This window comes from Miniopterus natalensis, chromosome 2, assembly GCF_054644295.1.
Source record: "Miniopterus natalensis isolate mMinNat1 chromosome 2, mMinNat1.hap1, whole genome shotgun sequence".
Lineage (NCBI taxonomy): Eukaryota > Metazoa > Chordata > Mammalia > Chiroptera > Miniopteridae > Miniopterus > Miniopterus natalensis.
The window spans coordinates 23,550,517-23,575,842 of record NC_142082.1 but is presented as its reverse complement, the minus strand read 5'-3'; the positions used below and the strand labels follow the sequence as shown (position 1 = coordinate 23,575,842).

General features: G+C 36.9%; 1 protein-coding gene across 2 annotated transcripts; it reads right to left on the bottom strand.

Moving 5' to 3' along the window:
- Positions 1–345: 345 nt before the first annotated feature.
- Positions 346–25,317, bottom strand: POLB (DNA polymerase beta). Of its 2 annotated transcripts, none has more exons than XM_016195606.2 (14): positions 25,140–25,315; positions 24,740–24,797; positions 19,681–19,747; positions 16,027–16,101; positions 15,380–15,438; positions 13,196–13,245; positions 11,321–11,372; positions 9,487–9,541; positions 9,317–9,389; positions 6,373–6,443; positions 5,595–5,681; positions 2,345–2,409; positions 1,742–1,881; positions 346–716 (listed from the first exon to the last, which is right to left on the bottom strand). In XM_016195606.2, the coding sequence occupies exons 1-14, from the start codon at positions 25,198–25,200 to the stop codon at positions 622–624; spliced, it is 1,008 nt and encodes a 335-aa protein (XP_016051092.1). In that variant the 5' UTR covers positions 25,201–25,315; the 3' UTR covers positions 346–621. The 2 variants fall into 2 exon arrangements, with proteins under 2 accessions (XP_016051092.1, XP_016051093.1); XM_016195607.2 differs by lacking the exon at positions 346–716 and adding an exon at positions 4,740–4,871 and having other exon boundaries at positions 1,796–1,881; positions 5,595–5,626; positions 25,140–25,317.
- Between the last annotated feature and the right edge of the window lie 9 nt (positions 25,318–25,326).

Genomic DNA, 25,326 nt, shown 5'->3' with positions numbered 1-25,326 from the left:
GATCAGCAGGCCCCTACTAATTTGTTTCCTGAGGGTGTATTTAAGGTTTATAGTGTCCTGCATACAGTAGAGATCCAATTAACACTGGATTAACTAAGGGGGTTTTTTGTTTGCTTATTTTATTTATTTATTTTTAATCCTCACTAAGGATATTTTTTCCATTGCTTTTTTAGAGAGAGTGGAAGGGAGAGAGACAGAGGGAGAGAAACACTGATATGAGATAATGACATCAATTGGTTGCCTCCCGCACGTGCCCCCAGGGCTGGGGGTTGAGCCTGCAACTGAGGTACGTGCCCTTGGCTGAAATTGAACCCAGATCCTTCAGTTTGCAGGCCAACACTCTAACCACTGAGCAAAACTGGCCAGGGCTCATCTCATCTCTTCTCTCTAGTAAACCCTTAGTAAAGTGTGATCAAAAATGTAAATTTAAACATATTTTCCAATAAAATCAGAACAAGATCATCTGGTAATAGTATAAGAGGTTTTATTGACTATGGTGCAAGCTAAAGCATGAAGAAGAAAAGAAACAATCACTTAAAACCACCAAAGACCCTTAAATAGCAAAGGTTAAGAAATAAATTAAGACTCCTGTTGGGCTGTGCCTGGGGGGAAGGACAGGCCTCATTCACTACGATCCTTGGGCTCTCGGTATTTCCACTGGATGTAGTCAAAGATGTCTTTCTCACTATCCACTGGCAGGGGTTCTCCAGCAACTCCTGCAAGTAAGAGACAAAAGAAACTTACTTACAAACCAGTTTTAGAATAGAGGGTTCAGGACTGACAGTTATATGGGACATACTTTCAGAAAAAAAAGAAAATGGTAACCACGCCACTAAAAAAATATATTGCCAGCCCCCATCCTCCCACGTGAGCTTGCGCATGTGGTTTCTCACATATATGCCACTGCTACAAAAGGAACCTGAGTATGGCCTTTGAAGTGATCCAATTCATGATTTTCCTCTCTGCTAGATCTCCACTGTAGCCACAATGTATTATATAAAATACTCTAGCCAGTTCCTTTGCAACTCAAAATGGGGTTCCTACACTAGCAGTACTGGCATCAGCTGGAAGCTTACTAGAAATGCAGAATCCTGAGCCCCACTCCAAAGTCCAATGAATCAGAATCTGCATTTAATGAGGTCTCCACATGGTTTGTATAGACACTGACATGTGAGAAGTACTGCCCTCATCTACCAAGGATGAAGGCACAATTTTATACTTTTAGGACAAAATAACAAAATCTTCATTTTCCTAGTAGAGAATAGTAAACCACATAGCATATTGTGAAATGTTAACATAAGATCATAAAGCAGAAATTAAGCAATTTTACTCTTTAAACTTTAAAAGCATGGGGCCAAAGCTATCAGATTTGGCCTGCCACCGAAAGCAATGATACCTGGGTTCTTCAGAAGTCTTGAAGATACATTTAAAAAAAACACAAACACTTAGATCAATACTTTTTTCTTTTTTTTTACTGACCATCATACTTAGAATTTAATCCATTATGATAGAGCTAGAAATAATTCTTGCCATCAGGGACCTTCAATTGAGGACCTGGGAGATGAACGGATTAAAGGGCCGTTTGTTGCCTGAGGGACTAACACTACAAAGAAACTACAATTAATTGGCATAGTTACTTAAAGGCTTTTTAGAGAAATCAAAGTTGCTAAACCAAAGTATCTTTGAAAATAACTTTTTCTCCAGATGACTGGGGTTACCTCTAAGGGACACAAATACTCACCAGTAACTCCCAAGGGACGGATTGTATATTCATTAATTGTGAAGCCCTTTTCTAGGGCATGAGCTCTCATATTCTTATTGAAAATGTCACTCCCAGTGAAATAGAGAACACCACAGTAATACTGATCCTTGGGTATCAACCTGAAAAAAAAAAGCAATAGATAAATCTTTTACTACACACCTCAAATTTAGCAAAATCAATAAGGTACAAAGCACCTAAATAAGTCTATGTGGCCAAATAACCTGAAGAGGGACTATCATTAGGTAACCATTCAAACTACTCTACCTTGCAGTTTAGACTTCAGTGAACTATGCTCTGCAAGAGGGGTGGAGATATGAAAAGCAGTATCACTTATTACAACTAACTTTCCCCAGGCAGGAAATGACTTTTGAGCTGTGGAAGGCATCATGATGAGATGGATAGCTAGAGAAAATAAACTAGATTCTGTAGACAGTTGTTATTTATATATTTTCAGGCTAAACACTGTCTATAACAGGAACATATGGCACTTCAGAATGAAATGGGATTCTGAACATTTATGAGAATTCCAAGATATATGGGGGGGGAAGAAAAGGGAAAAGTTAAAAGGTCAGCAACAAATACCTGATATCAATTCTCCTGTGTGGATATTCCTTTTCATCATTTTTACTGGGAAGCTGGCAAACACCCTAAAATGGATATTTAAAAGAATGTTTAAAGATGTTTTTAAACTTAAGGCTTAACTTTAATTAAATGTTGTTAAATGTGAGGTTATTTTTGTTTCAAATGGAGGAAGTTTTCAAATTTGGAGCACTTTTAACTTAGCTTTTCTATGCACTATATGTTATCACTACCTTCCTTATACTTCATGATAATTTAAGAACTACATGAACAGCAGGCAAGGATTATAGTGATGAGGATTTGGCCTTTGTGTGATTCTAAACAACAAGCTAATCAAGGAAAGCATCAAATATGAAAAAGACCAAAACAAAAAGAAGCAACTTGGAAGAAATAATTATTCAGGAAGAAAATAAATAAAAAAGCTATAAGTAATATTCTCAGATAACAGAAGATATTCCACCCATAAAATAAGGGCAGAATGCTACAGAAAAAGAACACTCCAGGAAACAGTTTAAACAAAAATAAAAAACATGACAGCAAAAGTAGAAGAGTTTGAAATTGTGGAAACCTCTCAGAAATTAGAAGACGAGGTAAGAAAAATAAGAAAACTTTAAAACATAAGAAAATCAGAGTACTATTTTCTTCCTTCTCTACAAGTGGGTTTTCACTACTGTTTTTAAATGGGTATTTTCAAGGTCTGTTTTGTTCTTTTCTGTTTCCAGAAAAATGGGCAAAAATTCTAGACTAGCCAGCAACCATAAATATGTAAAAAGAACTACAAACACCAACAAATTTCAAAATAGAAATTTCAAATGCCACAGCCTATGAAAAATATACAAGTGACAGGCTTCTGATTCTAAAAAGTAGTCGAGTTGGTACACATGTCACTAAAAGCCAGACTTACTCAGCAATATAGAAAAGTTAAAATCTAAAATCCAAAATGGGTACTTTCTTTAGTTGTTGCTATGGCTGAAAGATGAATGAAACTGTTTCTCTTCAAAATATAAAACCTACCTTCTTAGGCATTAACAAGTTCCAACCCAGGCTTCAAATGGAAGAGAAATTACTTCCACCTGGAATTACCATGAGGCATTACCTTGCGGATATGGATGTTTAGATGCCACAGGCAATGATCTTACTGTTTGTCACATCAGTAATAGGACATCATCTAATGGCTTTGTTCCTTTCCTCAAGGCTAACTTTTATTTCCTGCACTTTTTCTGAAGTGCTAGTATTAAAGAACAACTCTGTATTATTGTAAATTCTTTATTAGAGTGGGTTAGTTTTGCTTGGCATTTCAATTAGGTAGCTTCATGCAAGTGTCTGAAATAAAGCTCTTCTCACTTCCTCAGGGTAGTCAAGATACCTTCTACTATCCCTTGAATCTTTACTGCAAACATTTCACAGAAAATCATCCAAGGTCAAACTTGCACAGAATGCTAAACTTTGAATGGTATTCATCAGACAAAAAGCAAACAGTCATCTAAATGCAGAGGAAATTGGGGGTCTTTCTTCCAAATGTTATATTCACAGGAAGAATAGCTCAATTATCTAAAGAACGGGGTTTTACAAGATTTGGAATAACCCTGGCTTTCCTACAGTTTGGTTACGATTAAAGGAATTCATGTTTTGGAGATAACTTGAAAAACACACAAATGGTCAAATCTTTAAAACTAGATAGTGGTTATAGCAACAAGAGGTTTTGAAATCAAGTGGCTATGGAAAGAGAAGGATTTATTTCACCTTATATATTGAATTAATTTTGCAGCCAACTTCCTTTCATAAACCTAGAGATCTTAACATCTTTGGCTATCTCCACTAATGTCCAGGCACTTAGGGTCACCGCTCTGACTCTCTTCCCCCCAGGTATCTGCTTGGCTAAATCCCTTACCTCAAGTCTTTCCCCAGGTCTCATCTTCTCTGCCTCTGACCATCCTATACAATACTGTCTCCTGCACGCCCATCTCCCCATACCCTGATCTCCCTTTTTTTTTAAAAAAAAATAGTAATTATTATCTTAACCTAACACACTATACAATTTACTTATTATGTTCATTAACTATCAGCCCTTCCCACACTCCCCAAATATAAGTTCTACTTAAATTCACAGTTATATCCCAAGCTCCTAGAACCTGGAATGTAGTGGGTGCTTCATACATATTTGCTGAATTGACCAAATATACCTTCTCATCCTATTGACACTCATTCTCACCATTTTATTCTTTCATATCATGTACAATAAGGTCTGAAGCGCCCACTCTGGAGGAGTCACTGGGATTTGGCTGCCCATGCACTTCTTAGGCAAAGGTCTTCTCTTTTTTGATTGAGCAGCTACTAGGATAACCCATTTCCACCACTGTCAGCAAATGTTTATGTTCACATATACTTGGCTACGCACCTTTCCTTTTCAGGGTACACCCAGCCCACCAGCTTGTAATTTTTCCTTGTATTCTTGCTAGCTGGATTACTACAGCCTCTGTTGGTTTTTCCTCTGGATCGCTCTCTGAGCACCAGCAGAATACTGTTCAGACTGTAAAAAAATGCTTCTGCTATTGTATTGCATAAACACCTTACACGCTGCTAACTCTCAAAGCATGTGGTGCACTTCCCCGGCAGGGAGTCCCAGTGACTTTCACAGAGATGACTATCGGAAGAGGAGAGTTAGGCCAGAAGGGGTATCCAGAATATGCCCAGGCATATAAGAACACTCCTACTATGAAAAAAAAAAATCCAGCCCGGCGGGGCGTGGCTCAGTGGTTGAGCGTTGACCTGGGATCTGGGCGATAGGGGTTCAATTCCCGGTCAGGGCACATGCCTGGGTTGCAGGTTTGATCAATGACTCTCTCATCATTGATGCTTCTCTCTCTCTCCCTCTCCTTTTCTCTCTCTGGAATCAATAAAGATATATTAAAAAAAAAATTTAAAAATCCAACTTGTCTAGCTCATATTAATTTAGAATTTTATCCAATTGAATGAACTTTAAATATAAGATTTATGCACATTCATTTTGAGTGAATTAAAATCCATCTAAATTTTAAAAGGATGCTCATGGAGCATATATAAACCCTGTTTTAAATAAGATCTCATGTGTGTATATACTTTTGGACATAGAGTAAGAGCTCAAAATCTGACAGATTCTAGAAAATAGGTCATATATCTAATTCTCAGACTGACTAGAATTTTTATCATCACAACCATCACTCAACAGTCTTTAAGGGGGTTTTTTGTTGTGTTAACTCAAATGAGTACTTACCATGAATTTTGTTTCACCTTTTGACAGAGTATCTGTAATAAAACAGACCTTTTGTAACTGCTCCACAACACGATGTAACAGCTTTGGCTGTAGAATCATAATTAGAGAATAAGAAAAAGAGCAATTACTCTGTTACAGTAAGAAAACATCTTCAATGTGAGTTTTCTGATTACCTGTGGAGAAATGCCTAATTTCCTATGTTCTGAGTAAGTACTTTTTTTCTTCTGACAGAAAATTCATCTTATTAAATGAAACTTATTTTTAGATACCATCGTCTTTCACCAATATCAAGATAGTCCCGAATAATCATTTGTGTTTATCTATTTCATTAAATCAAAAAGTTAGCTGCTTCATCTTTAAAAAGCATATATTCCAAAATTAAAAATGTTTTGCCTTCTTCGGTTTCCTAATGGAGGGTAAAGTTTCTTAATACAATACTTTTTAATGGCAAAGTATTCCTTTAATGAATACCTGAATATTATACTGGGTATTTCTAAACTATCTATGATAGACACTAAATAATTCTAGAAATATTTTACTGAATTTCATCTCTTTCAAATGTTAGATTGTCCTCCCAACTCCTTGTGGAAAAACGTATATATATCCCTTTCAACAATTTACTTTGCCTTTAACATAATCCCATCAGTACAAAACACTTCAATCAACTTTTCAGAAAGATTAAAACAAAAACTCATTCTGAAAATATCCAATTATCATTTAGAAAATGATATTCATTGCTATGTAAGATTGATCACATTGATTATAAATTCTGAGGTACCTGCTTGTTTGACTCAGAGGTAAAGCTTGGATGGGTCAGAAGAACATCCATGTCACCACTGGACTCTGCACCTATGACAACACAGAAAACATGAAATTCTTCACATAAATTTATCTATGACACCAACAGAACCATGGTGAGGACACAAATAGAAGAGCCTTAATAACAGTAGCCTAACTTTCTATTTCACTGAGCTTGATATTCAGAATTAAAAGATTTCAATTTTCTGTCCAGCTATTTAGGTATATTGATGAAAAGAGCAGAATCTGGTATAACAACAGTAATTGTCATTAGATATTGCACATAATTTGTTAATTTAATGTATTAAAAATGCACTTAAGCACTGGCTGGTGCTGCTCAGTTGGTTGGGCAATGTCCCATGCACCAAAAGGTCGTCAGTTCAGTTCCTGGTCAGGGTACATGACCAGGTTGCTGGCTCGATCCCTGGTAGAGGGTGGGCAGGAGGCAGCAGATGGACGTTTCCCTCTCACATTAATGTTTCTCTCTCACTCCCCCTTTTCCCTTTCTCTCTCAAAATCAATAAAACAATTTTTTTTTTTAAATGCACTTAAGTATTTAATAAAGGGTTGTAACATTTAAAAACAGCTTTAGCCCGGCCGGGCATGGCTCAGCAGTTGAGCATCGACCTAGGATCCAGGTGATCGGGGTTCGATTCCTGGTCAGGGCACATGCCCAGGTTGTGGGTTCAATCAATGACTCTCTCATCACTGATGTTTCTATCTTTCTCTCTCCCTCTCCGTTCCTCTCTCTGAAATCAATAAAGATATATTTAAAAATCTCATATTAAACAATATGCTCTAACTCTGTGAAGGTTAATCAGAAAACTCATTTCAATTCTTATGATTTAACTGATTTATATAATGACTTAGCTCTCATTTAGATCCACACTTTAAAACTAATAACTTCAGGCAGGTTACATACAGATGTTTAAACCTTTCTTTTATTATGACATTTTGTCTCCATTAAGATGGAATTTTTTTCACTTTAAATTTTTTTTTCTTCAGTATTGCAAATGAAGACTGTATAGTCCTTTAGATGTCATTTTCCTTGTCCACACGCTACTAAAAACTACTTTATAGACAGTTGTGCAACTAAATAAGAACATATGTAAAAGCATCTAGAATAGCGCCTGGCGCACAGCTGGCATAATCCTGCTTACTGCCTCTTTTTCCCATTTTTATAAGTATAATATATGTAAAAAATATTTCTAGTCACTGAAGATATTATAGTGTCTCTGGATCATCATCCTACCCATCAATTATATTTAACCAGATATTTAAAAACATAAAGAAAACTAGATTGAATATGTGCCAATCCCAGGACATTCATGAAAGCTACTTTAACAACAACAAAATTGTCTTTTCTTCTCATTTCTTTCTCCTCAAAGCTGAATGTCTTCCACCATCCAGCTACCACCAAAAATGTATACTTTATCCACTTAAAAAGCAAAAAACAAGCAAAAACAGGAAGTAACCCAAGGGTCCATTAATAGAGGACTTGATAATAAAGATAAAATACGGAGTATCCACACAATTGAATGTTATGCAGATATAAAACAGAATAAGGAGCTCTCAATGTCTGGATGTGGAAAATCTCCAGCATGTATTTTTAAGTGAAAAAAGTAAGATGCAGTGCTGTGTGTATATTATACTACCTTGTAAAGGAAAGAGAGAGAAGGAAACCAAAAATGTATATTCACATTTTTGTTTTATTTGCATGTTATATTTGCATGTAAAAACACTGACAGTATATAAAAGAAAGTGATTATTAATGGGTCAGTGGTGGGAAGGAATGAAGAGAGTAAACAGGGATAGGGTAGAAGAGAGACTTCTTAGTGTACATCTTTTTTTATATTAAAGCACATAACCGTATAACCTGCTGAACAAAAGCAAAAATAAAATAAAAGTAAGTCCAGAATGGTTGTCATATTCAAATGAACATGCATATTACTTGCTATATATCAAAGTCTATGTTTTGCAAATATTGATTCCAAGGCCCCACCCAAGGCAATTCTTATTTAGTAGGTTTGTAGCAGGGTCTAACAATGTGTACATTTTTTAAAACTTCCTAGGTGTTTCTGATGCACAGACAGACTTGAACAACTTGTTAACTTTAATCCTCTCATTTTGAAAATACGGAAAACAGGACGTGGAGAGACAAACTTACTTAAAATCACATCGTGATGATTTGGCCTGAGAACCCAGGAACTTTGGCCCCAATCCAATGTTCTTTCTCCTTATCAGCAATTCTGTATTCAGTTCTTTTTCTCTCCCCAACTCTAGATTCTGACAGCAGCTACCCAGAAAACTGCTTATAGCCCATCACCTACTTCTGAGCAAAACTCCAGAGGTGGCCAGAGATTCAGTCAGGTATCTATTCTAAAAGTTTTAAATACAGTTTTTCTATTCTAATTGTTAAAGTTTATATAAGTTACCCTTCCAAATTTTTGAGACCATGACTGTATGGTTCGCACTTTGCTAGTATTCACACAATAAATGGAGATCAGCAGAACCTGGCTGTTGTGAGAATTGGTTTTGAACTGGTGCTTCTGAGACATTCTTCTTAGATACATTACAGAAAACTTAGAAAATACAAAAAGTAAAGCAAACAAACAAACAAAAACTACCCACAGATTCACTAGCACCTAGCCAGACAACCATTAGGATTTTAACACACCTAAAATTATTTTATAAATTTTTACTAAAATTAATCACTAAAATATCATTCTACAATAAATTCAGTATGAATTTCCTAATTTTTCATATAAATTTCCATCTATAAATAAATAAACTTAGCTAATACTACTGATCTTAGTAAATCTATTAAGTAATACAAATTATATCTTTATAATCCATGTTTTTCATATACACTAGGCAACTTGAACATCAAGGCATGAATAACCTGAGATTAAGAAGTATATTACCTCTTCTGAAACTGCCACAGACTGTAGCAATGTATTCAGAATCCACTTTTTTAACTTCATTTAGTACAATATCCTAATAGAAGAAAAATTAAGTCAGTATTCTAAAAATGGCTTTTCACCGAGTGACACTGTCAATTCTAATCAGAGAATACAATTTAGCACACTCTTACTTGCATTTGTAACATCTCTTCACGAGGAATTCTTTTCTCAAAGTCCTCAAAATATCTATAAAGACAGAATAAATAGACAAGATTTTTGTGACATTTAAATCTTCTTTAAAATTAATTTCCTACCATATCAAGTGCCCTTATAAACTATCAGATCATTTAAAAATCAAGATTAAAATTTATTAAGACAACAGTAAAACTGGGGGTGGGGAAGGTTTATTCCTTAACTTGGATCAAAATCCTTAAGTGCCATCCTTTCTGATATTCCAGATACTTCATCTAAACTTATTTATAAATAAACCACATTCACACACCAAGAGTAAATAAATATATTTAAGTTGGTACATTTCCATATTATACTGCTCCCCATTGACAAGTCAAGGGGTTTTAATTTACTGTCCTTAAATCACGTAAAATTACTGTATTTTAAAATATCCTAGTAGGACCCTGCAACATAAATGAACCCAGACATTCTTCCAATTGAAAGAAGCCAGTCACAAAAGACTACGTATTGTATAATTTAATTTATATGAAATGACCAGAATAGGCAAACCTATAGAGACAGAATATAGATTAGTGGCTGCCAGGAGCTGGGGGGTAGAGGTACAGGGTTGGGGAAAATGGGGAGTGAATGCTAATGGGTATAGGCTCTTTCTGAGATAACGAAAATGCTCTAAAATTGAGTGTAGTGATGGTTGTATAATTTGGTGAATATACTAAAACTACCGAATTGTATACTTAGGGTGGGTGAATTGTATGGTATATGAATTATACTTCTATAAGAATGTTATAAAAACATTAAGCATGAAACAACATCTAAGAATAAAGCACTGGTTCAAAACCAATTCTCACAACAACTAAGTTCTTCAGGAGATCTCTATTTCCTCTGTAAATGCAAGGAAAGTGAGAACTATACCATCCTGGTCTACTACCTGCTCAAGTTTTTGGAAGGGCAGGGTAAGTTTAAAATATTACAGTAAGGCATCAACTGAAAAGTTCAGATTATTAGGACTGAATTGCCAACAAGACTATATAAGACTAGAGGAAAGATACATGCTTATGCAGGTACATAGCTTATGCACTATGTATTTTAAACAATTAGAAAGGGGGTTCCTGATTATACCTGGCACACAAAATAATAGTTAGTGCTGATATACAACATGCCTATTAGTTATTCCTTTACCATTATTTAGATGTTTGGTATTTTTCCTCTTTTAAATTTAGTGTTTCAAGTTCATGTCCTATCTTCTGAGGTAGACTCTAAACTTCATAAGAGCGACACTGAGCCTATTTCTATCCTTACCCCAGACCTAGTGCAGTGCTCTGTATAAAGTAAGCACAAAATAAATACCCATTGACTCACTGATGCACTTAGTTCTATGCATTTGCAGGGGAAATTCCCTGCTAAAGTCAAGAGAATGAGGTAAATACTCAAAACAAGCAAACAAACTAGAAAGCAATAACAAAACATGTGAGTAGGCATATTCTCTGCAGAAGTCTGCAACAAATCTTAGTATTTATGAATAGAAAAATGGTTGTTTAGCTAAGTTTAAAAAATTATGCCCAGCTGGGCATGGCTCAGAGGTTGAGCATTGACCTAGGATCGAGATCAGGGTTCGATTCCTGGTCAGGACACATGCCTGGGTTGCGGGCTGTAGCCGAACAATGACTCTCTCATCACTGATGTTTCTCTCTCTCTCTCCCCCCCTCTCCCTTCCTCTCTCTGAAATCAATAAAGATATATTTTTTTTTAAAAGAATTATGATGATATATGGAAGAATAGCTATAAAAATTTTACTTTTACATCTCCAGTGTCAAAGAAAACTTGCCATCTTACTTCAGCCCAATTCGCTGATGATGGTTCAATTTATCTTCATGTTTCCTGAGATCTGTATAGAAGATAAATAAAATTGATACACTAATTTAAACAATTTTGGGGGGAAATGCTAAATTCAGTGATCCTTTTTACAAAAAACTACATGGAAAATACATTAAAATTACTTTAAAAAGACAATAAAAAGTATACCTAAAAGGAATTAGATAAAAGTGACTCTTCAAATCAATGCAGTAAAACCTAACAGTTATTTCATGATCATTTTTATTTACTGAATCAAAATTAATTATATGGAATAGTAGATAAAACACACCAAGATATACCAAATTTCACTGACTATAGCAAAAAGCAGCCTTAGAAGAACATATATTGCTTAATTTATGGTTACTAGCAGCAGTAGTAACCACAACTTCTGAATGTATTATGAGTAAGTTCGTTTCTATTGTTCATCTGCTTACTCACGTCTTCATTTAGTTAGCATTTATTGAGTACCAATTCGTGCACTGTGGTGTTATCTTTATTTTTTAATGTAAAAAACTGTCATATCATAATATCATTTCTTAAATCTAAAAGTGGCTTAGTTCCACTTGGATGTTCCTTTATTGGGCATGAGTGCAAGAGAAAGCCTTGTTAAGAGACAGCAAGATAAGAATGCTTCAAAAGCAATTCCTGTAATTACCCTCATATTCACATAAATTCTCTCTGGAAATATAAAATGGAGAAAAATAAGCATCTTTATGTTACACGGAGCACTTAATATTTCTCATAGTTGTATTTACACAGAAAACACTAACGTATATGACTGAAATGAAACAAAAATATTGAGTTTGCTTTATCGACAGTTAGTATATTACATATCTGTGAATTGAGAAATAATGTAAAAACCATTACAGTAGATCCTTCACACTCCCAAGGGATGCAACTGAATACCTTTGAGAAACAACTTCTTAACCCCTTTATTAGTATTTCACTCAGATAAACCATATATGCCAAAAGCAGAAAAGCACAAACCCTCTGAAATGCAGATATAACAGAGGTCATTAGCCATGTGATTCACACAAATTCTTAGTAATATTACTAAATCATCATGCCTCTTAAGAGTCAGTTACTATTTTTAAGTACTTAAGTAGCTACCAAGCATTCTGCTAAGAATGATTTATTTCATTAAATCATATGAGGCAGAAATTATAAAACCATTTTGTAGCTAAGAAACCTGAAGCACCATGGTCATTCATTCTAATAAAGTGGTGGAGACTAGATTCAAACTCAGGTCAATCTATAAAACCTGTCCACCTAACCATTTGGGTTGCTTACAAGTACTTAAACCTGTGAATATTAAACCCCAAATGCCAGATGTGATGTAATGAATCCATATATATAATATATGCCCTTGAAAGGTATAAAGAAATAAATTATATTTAAAGGATTGCTATATTAGGTTTAAGTAAAGTGTTTCATTATTACTTAAGCTTTTTTTTATCACTTCTTTGAAAACAAAAACTCAATAAGCATTACAAGCCTCTTACAGAATCTGTCAATATACATAACTTGGCTTTTAAGCTGAGTGTGTAGGACTTTGTTGCTTAAAATGTTATTAAAGAAACAAAGGTAATTTAGATCATCTAAAAATCTGCAAATGAAATCATTGCCTTAAAACCAAAAGTTACTTCTTGCTGTTCTTGATTTTCTTCTAAGTTACAAACCTAATCATGTTTAAGATGGGAATTTAAACTTCTCTTTATATTTACTCTCTACTGTAGAGTTAAAAAGAAATTATATCATTTGTATCTCTAATTGAGAAAGGGTTTTTCAAGTTCTATTTTGTTAGAGCATTAACAGTCTGTCAGGACTACATTTAACCTGGAATTACATACTCACCTTCTAATGTTTTAATGCCTTCATCTACAAACTTCCTTGCAGCAGATGGGCTACATAGAAAGAAACGCATCATCACAATATCAAGCAAAAGTCAGGATTCTTGCAACAAACAATTATGTCTTCTCTTGTCAGACATAAAGAGTTACTACTGAGCCTGACCGGCATGGCTCAGGGGTTGAGCATTGACCTATGATCTAGGAAATCGAGGTTTGATTCTCAGTCAGGACACATGCCCAGATTTCAGGCTCGATCCCCAGGAGGGGATGTGCAGGAGGCAGCTGATCAATGACTCTGTCATCACTGATGTTTCTCTCTCTCTCTCCCTCTCTCTGAAATCAATAAAGACATATTTAAAATTAAAAAAAAAGAGTTACTGTTGAGCCCTAGCTAGCTTGGCTCAGTGGTTAGAGCATTGGCCTACGGACTGAAGGGTCCCAGGTTTGATTCTGGCCAAGAGCACGTACCTCTGTTGCAGGCTCAATCCCCGCTGGTGGGGGATGTGTGGGAAGGAACCAATCAATGTGTTTCTCTCACATCAACGTTTCTCTCTCTCTCTCTGTCTCCCCCTCTCTCCCTTCTACTCTCTCTGAAAAGCAATGGAAAAATACCCTTGGGTGAGAATTAAAAAAAAAAGAAAAAAGAGTTACTACTGAGCTGAATAAGGCTTGCTAAAATGTTGCATGGTTAGTTTGGAAATGTTCAATTTCATCCAAAGAGAAGAATTCTTGAAGCCTTAATCTAGGGATACAACCATCAACTTAGACATGAAAAAGATGTCTAAAAGACATATAGGCACTTGAAAACTGTTCATTCATTCGTGAGATTTACTGAGGGCCTATTATGTACCAGATACACTTCTAGGTGCTAAAAATACAACAGGAATAGCACAAATAAGGGCCCTGGTCTTACCTGCTTACATCCCAGTGGGTAGAGAGACAATAAACACATATGTAAACAAGAAAATTACCTTGTAGATAGATTAAAATACAGTAATATGACAGAGTGGCTAGGTACTACTTTAGATTGGGTGGTGAGGGAAGGCCTCTGAGATATTTAAACTGAGACTGGAAATGACAAAGAGCCTCTTCACAGAAACTGTATGGTACAGAAACTGATATTCATGTCAGGAAGGCAATGTGGCACAGAAAAAAATAGAAAAAATGAGAGTCAGGAGACATGAGTTCTAATTTTGATTCTGCCACAATTATCTCACTTTCTGTACTCAGTTTTCTTGCCTGGAATAAGAGAATAATGTAACAGATGCCCTGTAAAACAATTTTTTACTAACATTTTATAATGGCTTTGGGTCCCCAAGGAGTCAAGCTCATTTTCAGTAGACTGGGTTTAAGAATTTAATCTATTTTAGAGTAACTTTCATAAAAATATTGCCGTTTTAAGGATCATCATAGATCTTAAAAAATGTCTCATTCCATGAAGAGGGAGTTAAGTAAAACATTACAGCCGTAATATTTCAATGTCATCTTTACTTTATCTAGTGTCAAAGAAGCCTCCTTTCATGATAGTTCAAATTTCAAGATAAAGATTCCTTCATTAAAAAATCCTTGCAGGCTTGTTTCAGATTCATAAAGTACTATGCTAGGTGCTATGGGGGAAAAGCTTAAATGCTTAAGATAAATACGCTCAGAGAAGCAAAGGTTTAATCTGGAGGACGTATTAAGATGTACACAGAGCAAGTATTAGTGAAGTTTAGAGGAAAAAGAAATTATTTCTAGCTGGGGAATCAAACTGGTTTCATAAAGGAGGTAACATTGGCCTTGGATGCAGCTTTCACAGTAGAGGCAACACCTAGAGAAGCAGCCTCGGACATGTAAGCCACGGAAGAGTAAACTGTATGGGCAAAGGCACAGAGGTGAAGAGGTACAGGTTTTGAAGGAAAACAGGATAGGATGTACTTTAGTTTGGCTGACATATAAAAATTAAACCAACTCTACTACTGTGTCTGCTTAAAAAGTAGTTCTTGCTCTGGCTGGGTGGCTCAGTTGGTTGGAGCATTGTCCCATATACTAAAAGGTTGCTTGTTTGACCCCAGTCTGGGTGCATACGGGAGGCAACTGATCAATGTTTCTCTTTCACATCAATGTTTCTCTCTCTCTCTTCCTCTCTCTCTAAAATCAATAAAAACATATCCTCAGGTGAGGATTTTAAGAAACAAATAGTTCTTACCCAATGCCAGTAACTCGAGTCAGAAAATTGATGGATGAACTTGTATCATCCTGCCGAATCTTTAAGAGAAGAGAAAAAAAGCAATGATTTAGGAATGCTTTGAGGACACAAATGACCTTATTGGAAATATACTAATCTACTAAGAGACTTAAGAGCCACTTACATGTACCTGGATAACCCTTACAGAAGTATTTATATGTAACGTAGGTGGTTATAAGTGATAATAGAGCAGCTGAAGATGTCTCCTCTCTAATTTATCTAATACTCTTAAAAGATATTCATAAAAGACCAGAAGTGATATAACTAATATCATCAAGATGAAATAAAACCATAAAAATGCTTGGGAGAGTTTAAGCATAGAAATTCTAAACAATAACATCTTTTAGTCAAAGTTTATCATCGCTCTCCTGAATGGTACTGAAAATATGGATATAACTCTATCATATATGCTGATAATCTCTTTAAGTGCCCCATAAAGTAAGTGAACATTTTATAGAATATTCAAATTTTTAAAAATAGAACACTTAAAGCCTTCTGAGTCTCACTAGATGAGTGACATCAATCACCCTTCAGTGGTGCTCCATGACAGTTGCCATAAAGACACACTATAATCAAATAAGCAAATAACAAATAAGTTAAAATTTTACCTTTTCCAGTTTACGCAATTTTCCAGTCGCTAAAAACTCATCAATCTTTTCAGCAATTTTTGTTCCTACTCCAGGCTACATAAAAAATTAAAAATACAGAAGTCATATAAATATGATTTCCAAATCACTAAAAAATAAAGTACAAAATGAAAAACAAATGATCACCACATGACCGGTTTTGAGACAGAAGACAAAGAAAATTGAGTCCTAGTAAAAATATAAAATACTTAAACGATTGACAAAAGAGAAACCCTAGCAAAACAATTCTAAACAACTTGCTTTTTAAAAATTAACTTTTATTGAAGAAAAATTAGAAAATATAGAGCTGCACAAAGAAAAATATTTAAATCACTTAATTTCATCACTCTGAAAATTAAAATATCTGCTATATATTGACTTTTTTGTTTATATATATAAGCAGAGTTACTATATGTGTATACACATACTATTTTCTTACGAAAACAGAATCATACTGCTTTGCCAAATTTTTCAACTTAAAAATACATCGTGAACAAATTTCCATATCAATAAATACAACTACAATATCTTTAATGGCTGCAGCATCTCATTGTATAAATGTACCATAATTTACTTAACAAAAACCCTACAGGTGAACATTTAGATGGTTTCCCATTTTTTATATTATAACAATGCTGTCATAAACTTCCTCTGCAACAGAGGTTCTCAAGCTCTTGCATACATCAGCATCACCTGGGGAATATACTATAACACAGAATGCCAAGTCCCACCGTTGATTTTCTGATTCTATAGGTTGCATTTCTAACAAGTTCCCAGGTGATACTGATGCTCCTGGTCTAGGTACCAAACTTTAAAAGCCACTACTCTAGAACTGCACAGTCCAACGGGGCAGCCAGCAGCTACAAGTGACAATTTTAAGCTTACATTAATTAAAATTAAAATTTTAATTCCTTAGTCACACTAGCCACATTTCATGAGCTTACTAGCCAAATATGGATCACAGTTACCATACTGGATAGCACTGCTCTAGAATATAAGAAGCTCTAAGAGAGCAGAGATCCTGTCTCTTCACTGCTTTATCCCTAGCACCCGGATGAATACCTGACATACAGGTACTGAAAAATTATGAACTAATGAATCTTTGTCTACATACATCTCTACTGGTTTCCTTAGTATAAATTCATCAACGTGGAATTGCTGGGACAAAGAAAATATACATTTTTCCAACATTCTGCCACATTATCCTTCAGAAAGGCTATAACCAACCAATGTTATGATCAGCAGTAAATGAGTCTTTTTCCCACATCTTTATCAATATTGCATACTATGCTTGATAATTTAATAAGCACTATACAGCACCTTGTTTTAGGCACTATTTGCAACTCTGATTATTAGTGGAGTTGAATTTTTTCATGCTTATAGTTAAATGTTTAACATGCATAACAACATGTGTGCCAGGCATTTCCTACTAAGTTCACCCTGCTATATCCTTTTTTGGTTTGTTTGTGCTTTGTTTTCTTTCTTTTTGAATTTTTCTTCTTTACTCTTTTTCATTCTTGATTTATTTAATATTTAGTAAGTGTCCTGAGACTACCAAATGTGTATTCAAGTTTTGAAAATAGCAAATACCAGATAGAAATGAAAAATATTTAATAAGAATAGATTTGGAAAGGGAAACTGCTCAGGTTTCTCATTTTCTATGTCAGAAGATACATACTGACCTAAAGCAATTTAGGCCCAGGCTGTTTTCTATTAAGGAGTACAAGGCAAAATACTCATTCTGAAAATTTCAAATTTTTAGAATTATTGAGAAGCACTCATATGCACCAGAAAGTAGGTCTGTTTAAAAATAATAGTGAAGCCCGGCTAGGCGTGGCTCAGCGGTTGAGCATCGACCTAGGATCCAGGAGAACAGGGGTCAGGGCACATGCCTAGGTTGCAGGCTAGGCAGCCGATCAATGACTATCTCTCTCTTTTCCCCTCCTTTCCTCTCTCTGAAATCAATAAAGATATGTTTTAAAAAATAAAATAAAATAATAGTGAAAAAAAGTAGTTAAAGGGAATAAAGATGAGATTTTCATATTTACGCAAAAGGAATCTTGTGCAATCTTATGCAAAAGGAATTTTGGGTACCTCTGCATTCTTTTGGGGGATATACCATAAGCTCAGATTTGAGATGAAGTGCATGAGAGCTTGACAGAAGTTTGCCTCTAATAAATGATCTGGCTATTTGCAATTAACATAAAAAAGGAAATTCAATGGTGATTAAGGGGAAACAGAATGGGAGCAGAAGTGGCCCCTAAGGTTAACACTGAGTCAGTTCGCCAATATAGAAACTTAAAATTAAAGTCTAATGCATTTGTAACTTGGCTAGTCTACTTGGGGAGGATCTATTGATGTTGAGAACTATATGGCACAAAGGATTTAAAACCTAGATACTAGAGCATAATTAGTATTGAGCAATAAGTTCAAGATGAAGATGTGGCACATGACTACTGTGGATAATCTGTGACTTAGTCATAAAGTACAAGGTTTATGGTAATGTTAAGACTCTGAAAGATGAAAATATAAGGACAGTTATAGTTTACACTCTGAAGGCTCTTATGAAAAAATTAAGGACAATCAAATATTAATACCTAAATTCTAGAGGACTTTTGTGAAACACATAAACAACAACAAAAGGTGATAACTATCAGGACCTGGACTAATCAAAAGCCATGTCAGTTTGACATCTTTAAGAAAAAATGAACAAGCCCTGGCCAGTGTGGCTCAGTTGGTTGTAGTGCCATCCCGTACACCAAAAGGTTGCAGGTGCGATTCCAGGTCAGGGCACACACCTAGGTTGCAGGTTCAATCCCTAGTCAGGGCACTTATGGAAGGCAACCAATAAATGTTCTCTCTCACATTGGTGTTTCTCTCTCCTCTCTCTTTCTCTCTCTCCCTCCCCCCCACCCCCTTCTCCTCTCTCTACAATCAATAAGCATATCCTCGGGTAAGGATTAAAAAATAATAAAGAAAAAGAAAAAAGTAAGAAATAGTCCTTAATTTCGAAGAACTTAGAATCTTTTAGTGAGATTTAGATGAGAGAGAATAATCTGATTATCAATAGGTAAACTTTCCCAGGATATTCTTAACAATACTATTACAAATTACCAAGAGGTGTGAACCTCTAGAAATTGTGACACTACTAGCATTCAGGGCTTTATGGAAATTACAGAGGACAGTGCTACATGCCATAATATACAAAGGGGTTTAACCATGTGCTTATTAATAGGTAAGATCTCTTTGGGAACACTAACTCATGTAAATTCCTATACCTGGGTCAGAAAAAGGTAGCTGGGGACCAGAGGTGCTGGTACCACTCTGTCACCATACTATTCTTCAGGACTACACTAAAACTGAAAATGAGTGAGTACATGTACATATGGAGAAAGTAGAGAAAGAAAATTGTAATTACACACGTTTAAAAATATTTAAACCCACTCTCCCCCAATCAAAACATTTTGAGCTTGAAAAAGTATGTTTGAAACAATAAATATTGTTCTAAGAAATCAGTAACAGTGAAATCTGCCTGTGTGGGTCAAGGTAGCTTCAAAGAGGCAAATTTAGTTTCATGGGAGTCCATCAAATTCGTACGTGTGTGAACTCTTCAATAAACTTGCTTGCTGAACTTACCAATTTCTTAGCTTCCGCTCCACTCTTTATTTTGTGTGGGTACTTTGCTATCACAGATGCTGCTTTTCTATAAGAAAAAACAAAAGAAATTAGAAATCCAACAAGTTCGTAATTTTTCTTAAACCGGAATACACATACAAGCAAATATGCAGCTCAAACTTTCACAGAGATCATTCATTTTCCACATCTGTGTAAAACTTATAAAAAACAGATAAGCTGAGAGACCACTTACCTCTTTAATTTTTAGAAGTATATCTTGAAAATCCTTACATTTAAGACATCAAAAGAACAAAAATCATTCAGAACTGCCTGAAATCTAGCTGAATGAAAGTCCTACAACTAAGGATATACTATAGAAGAAGCCACATCAAGACTGGTAGGAGGGGTGGTGACACAGAATGGAATGGTCCCACACCCACATGTGGCAATTTTGGGAGGGATATCTCACTTAGGAGCGAGAGGTCCAGGCCCTCACCAGGCCTCCCAGCCCAGGGTTCCAGTGCCAATAAGAGAAGTCTCCACAATTTCTGGCTGTAAAACCAAGCTAGGATTGTGGCTGAGTAAGATGGAGGGCTGCCACAAGCCCAGGCGTTCCTCTTAAAGGGATCATACACAGACTTACTCAGACTCGCTCCCTCTGAGCTCCAATGCTGAGGCAGCAGCTTGAAGGACACCAGGGAAATACGGGGAGGAACTAAGTTGTCTGGCATCAGGGAGAGGACTGGAGGGGCAGCTTTCTCCAAGACAGAAATACTGGCAGAGCCATTGTTCCTCTGCTGAGCCCTCTCCACAGAGCTGGACGTAGTGCCGTGTCTGAGTCTCCATCAACCTGGCTGTCACTGCTTGCTCACCCAGGTGATTCCGAGACCCAACTTTTGGGCCCACTCAAGCTGTTTCCAGTGGCTTTTCTATAAGAATGGCCAGACTTGGCTCATGCTTCAGACTTTACTAAAATCTCTCAATCAAGCAGCATCTAGCCTCTCCCTGTCCTGTTATCTCTCGCTAAGGGACCCAGGCCTGGTACTAGCAGCAGCCAGCCTTGGTTCACAGCATGGCCTCTCCTGTGCATCTCCAAGCCCAGCACAAGTAGCAGCCATCTGCAGATTGCTTTGTAGCTCATGTCAGGAGGCCCCAGGCAGAACACAAGCAGTAGCTGACCGTGGCCTACACCTCCTGGGAGGTCCCAGAGCTACTGAACTGGACAGACAGCTTCAGATCACATCAAAGCACCACCCAACCACCTCCACAAGCAACACCCTCAAGGGGTGGACTCAGAAGGCACCAGAACCCCATTGAAGTAAGGCCTGCTCCATGGGGTAGGCCCCTGTACAGCTAATCCTCCAAGATGCTTGAAGGCAGTCCTTGCAGCTGATTGGCCTGGGGGTAAATCCCTCCCACTGACATGCCAATAGCAATCTAGACTCAACTATATGTACAGTCAAGGGGGGTGTACACAACCCAGACGGGGAAAGGGGGGGGCACCTGAAGTGCCTAGCTTGAGTGAACAGGTAGGCTGTGCCACTGGACCCTACACTACCTTAGGCCATTCTACTAAGCCTGGAAGATGTAGAAGCTTCACCTAATACATAGAAAAAACACAGGAAGGCTGCGAAAATGAGGAGACAAAGGAACATGTTCCAAATGAAACAACAGAACAAAACTCCAGAAAAAGAACTAAACAAAATGGAGACAAGCAATTTGTTAGATGCAAATTTCAAAACACTGGTTATAAGGATGCTCAATGAACTTAGTGAAAACTTCAACGCCATAAAAAAGGACATGGAAACAATAAAAAAATAACCAGTCAGAAATGAAGGATACACTAACCGAAATGAAGAATAATTTACAGGGACTCAACAGTACAGTAGATGAAGACAAGAATCAAATCAGCAATTTGGAATACAAGGAAGCAAAAAACACCCAATCAAAACAGCAAAAAGGAAAAAAGAATCCAAAAATATAAGAACAGTGTATGGAGCCTCTGGGGTAACTTCAAGCATACCAACATTTGCCTAATGGGGGGTGCCAGAAGAAGAGAGCGAGCAAGAAATTGAAAACCTATTTGAAAAAATGACAGAAAACTTCCCTAACCTAGTGAAGGAAAGAGACATGTAAGTCCTGTAAGCACAGAGTTCCAAACAAAATAAACCCAAAGTGGCCCACACCAAGACACATCATAATTAAAATCCAAAGGTTAAAAACAAAAGAATCTTTAAGGCAGCAAGAGAAAAGCAACTGGTTAAGGGAGCTCTCATAAGACTATCAGCTGATTTCTCAACAGAAACTTTGAAGGCCAGAAGGGCCTGACAAGAAATACTTAGATGTGATGAAAAGCAAGGATCTACAACCAAGATTATGACTCTACCCATCAATGCTATCAATTAGAATTGAAGGACAGACAAAAAGCTTCCTAGACAGGAAAAAGCTAAGAGAGTTCATCACCACCAAACTAGTATTATATGAAATACTAAGAGTTTTCTTTAAGAAGGAAAAAAAGGCCAAAAATATGAACAATAAAATGGCAATAAATACAATTGAATCTAAAAATCAAAATGAACATGCAGAACAGAAACAGGCTTATAGATACAGAGAACACTTTGACAGTTGCCAGATGGGAGGGGGTTTGAAAGAATGGATGAAAAAGGTGAAGGAATTAAGAAATACAAATTGATAGTTACAGAATAGTCATAGGGATGTAAAGTACAGCATAGGGATAAAGTCAATAATATTCTAATAACTATGTATGGTGTCAGATGGTTAGGATATATCAGGATGATCACTTAGTAAGTTGTATGTCTGAGGTACACCTGAAATTCATATAATATTGCATATCGGCTATAATTAAAAATCAAAAATGATTTTATATAAATAAATAAAAGGAAAGAAAATTCTCACATTTGAGGATAATATGATTTTAACTGTATATGTAAAACTAGGAAGATTCAGGAACCCAGTAGCGTTTCCTTTTTGGGATTAAACTGAAACTATCATTGGACCTTTTTTTAATAGCTAGTTTTTAGAAATTATTCACAACTCTCTTTTATAAAAATGTGCCACTTGGTAGTATTCAGACTATAGGTTCCCAATTGGCTAAAGAATGACAATTTTTAAATTCATGGCTTAAACCGGCATTCCCCTATGTCCTTAATACCAGTTATTTTTTTTCATTGCTCCCATTTCAGTTCCACATAAGGCTGATGTGACCTGTTATTCTTGCCCATCTCCACACATATCCAGCTCAGTAATCTGGTGACAGACTGGGTACACCCTGGGAGCATCCTGATGGTATCCTGTCTATAATCTCAATGCTAAGTGTGGTTTAGTATTGATGCTGATAAAAAGCCATAATATATCTAAGTCTAAAGCATAAATATTGTATAATCTTTGAAGTCTTGGTTTTTCATTCTATTATAAACCATTAGACTAGGATTCAACTTATCTATTAGAATTATACTAATGATGAGTCTAGAAAGGTAAGTTAAGGGCAATTTGTGGAGGGAATTGTTTCAGTAAAGGTAAGTAGTTCCAGATAATTGGCACTAGGCGGCAAGGCCTCAAAGGGAAGAATTAGATCATGAGAGGTCTTTTGTATGCCACAATGCATTTGGGCTTTATCAAGGTAAAGAAGAAATATTTAATTATTTTATATGAAAGAATGACAAGATCACCTAACTATTTTCAAAAGGATATTTTGGCCACAATCAAGAGAAATGTGTATCAGGAAGGGGGGGAGCATGCAAGGGTGTTACCTGCTTTTCAAGGCTTATTTCCCACTCAGACCATATCTCTTAAGCAAACTGAATTACTGACTTCCTAGAAAATGCTATACTCCTTCATGTTTCAATGCCTTGGCACATTTTGTGTCCTGTCTTTAAATTGTTCTTCCCCTCACTTATCCCTTGATGGGCTCATTCAAAACTAAACACTTCCTCTCTGAAGCCTGCTGTGACTCAAATAATAGGGTTGAATGTATCTCTGATTTCTAGATCATCAAATGTGTGGATGATAGTACAATTATTTTACAGAGACAGTCATAGGAGGTAAAGGAGAGAGTGTAATCCTTTTTTAATTATGCTGGTTGGAAGGAGAAGGAGGGAGTTGAATTTAGCTTTGAAAAAGTAAAGATAAAGGTGATACAGACCTAAAAATCTGGAGAAAAGCCCAGTAAGATACATATTTGGAGTCATTTACATAATCAGTATCCAAAGCCACTAGGAATGGTAAGATTGCCAAGAAAGTGATAGAAGAGAGTAAAGGGCAGACTTCTGGGAATTACCAACATTAAAAGGTAAAATAGAAGATGTGAAAACAGAAGGCTGTGCCATCACGGAAGTCAAGGGTAAGGTATGAATAGAATGAGCTAGTAGTGAATGTCACTGAGAGTCCAGTAAGATGAGATGTAGGTGAGAGCATTTTCAGAGGGTGGGTAGAATGGAAATTATACTAATGAGATAAGAAATGACTAGCAATTAAGAAGTCCAGGCAAGGAACACAGATTATTCAAGAAGGTTAACTGTAAAGCGGAGGAAAGAGATAAAGTACTAGCTAGAGGGAAGTTAAGAAGATTGCTTTGTTTTTGCTTTTAAAGCTGAGGTATTTGGACATGTTTATAGGCCAAGGATCAGAAGCAGGTGGGTGCGGGAATAATGCCTAGGATAAGGCCCCTGGTGAGATGAACAAGGCTGGGATCCAAAAAGGTGACAGGATAAGACACAGACCAACCAGATGGAAAAGTGTGATTCCTTGAACCACATCTACTTCGCTGCACAGACCTCAACCCCTGTCTTTCATTATGTTACAGTCAAACTGTCTTTTCAGTAATTCATGTTTAATGACAGGAAATCTGCCTGTTTCCAGTCAGAACTGGGAATTGATCCTACAGGGCTCTGCCCAAGTTCTCCCAAAATACTGCAGTAAGGTACCACCACAAAGTCAATGCCCTCAGTTTTTGTGTTTTTTCGCCTCCTGCATATGGCCCAAATGTACACCGGCGCCTCGGCCCTTTTAATTGCCACACAGCCCAGAACGCATGTTCCCAGCGAATAATGGCCCGTCGCACCTGTAAGCATTGTATTTGTGGATCGCCTGGTTCACGTTCTTCTCAAAGTTTGCGAGTTCTGAAAAGGCAACAAGAGGCTCGGGTGAACAAGAACCACGAGTAAACAAAGAAGAACTGCGTTTCCCATAAGGGGAAGTAACAGCCTTTAATCTTAAAGGGCGGTGACCCCCCCACTTCTACACGGGCCAGGCCAAAGGCAGCCCAAGCGGTGACAGTGCCCCAGCAGCGCTGACAATCAGCCACCCGCCACCCGCCACCTGCGCGGAAAGATCTACACGGAAGACTACCTGCGGCGAGGGGCGGATCCCATCCACTGGGCTGTCGGGACAGGAGAAAAGGTAGGGAAGGCAATGGGGTGGGAGGAAAGGAGGAAGCCGGCGGCTCCCGGCGCGGGGCTAACCTGTGAGCATGTCGGTGATTCCCCCGTTGAGAGTCTCCTGTGGCGCCTTCCGTTTGCTCATGGTGGCCTGCACCCGAGAGCCCGAGTGCGCAGCGCCAGGGACTGGCCCCCTCTCCCAGCTTTTAGGAGGGGCAGGGACTTGGAGAGGCGGGTAGGACCAGCCCAGCCCGGAGCCGGCTGAACAATG

Coding starts and splice junctions, on each gene's coding strand:
- POLB (XM_016195606.2), bottom strand. CDS start 25,200: ATGAGCAAACGGAAGGCGCCACAGGAGACTCTCAACGGGGGAATCACC. Junction 2,410..5,594: donor AAGGTGAAACAAAATTCATG/GTAAGTACTCAT, acceptor TATCCATTTTAG/GGTGTTTGCCAGCTTCCCAG. Junction 1,882..2,344: donor CACAGGAGAATTGATATCAG/GTATTTGTTGCT, acceptor TTTTTTTTTCAG/GTTGATACCCAAGGATCAGT.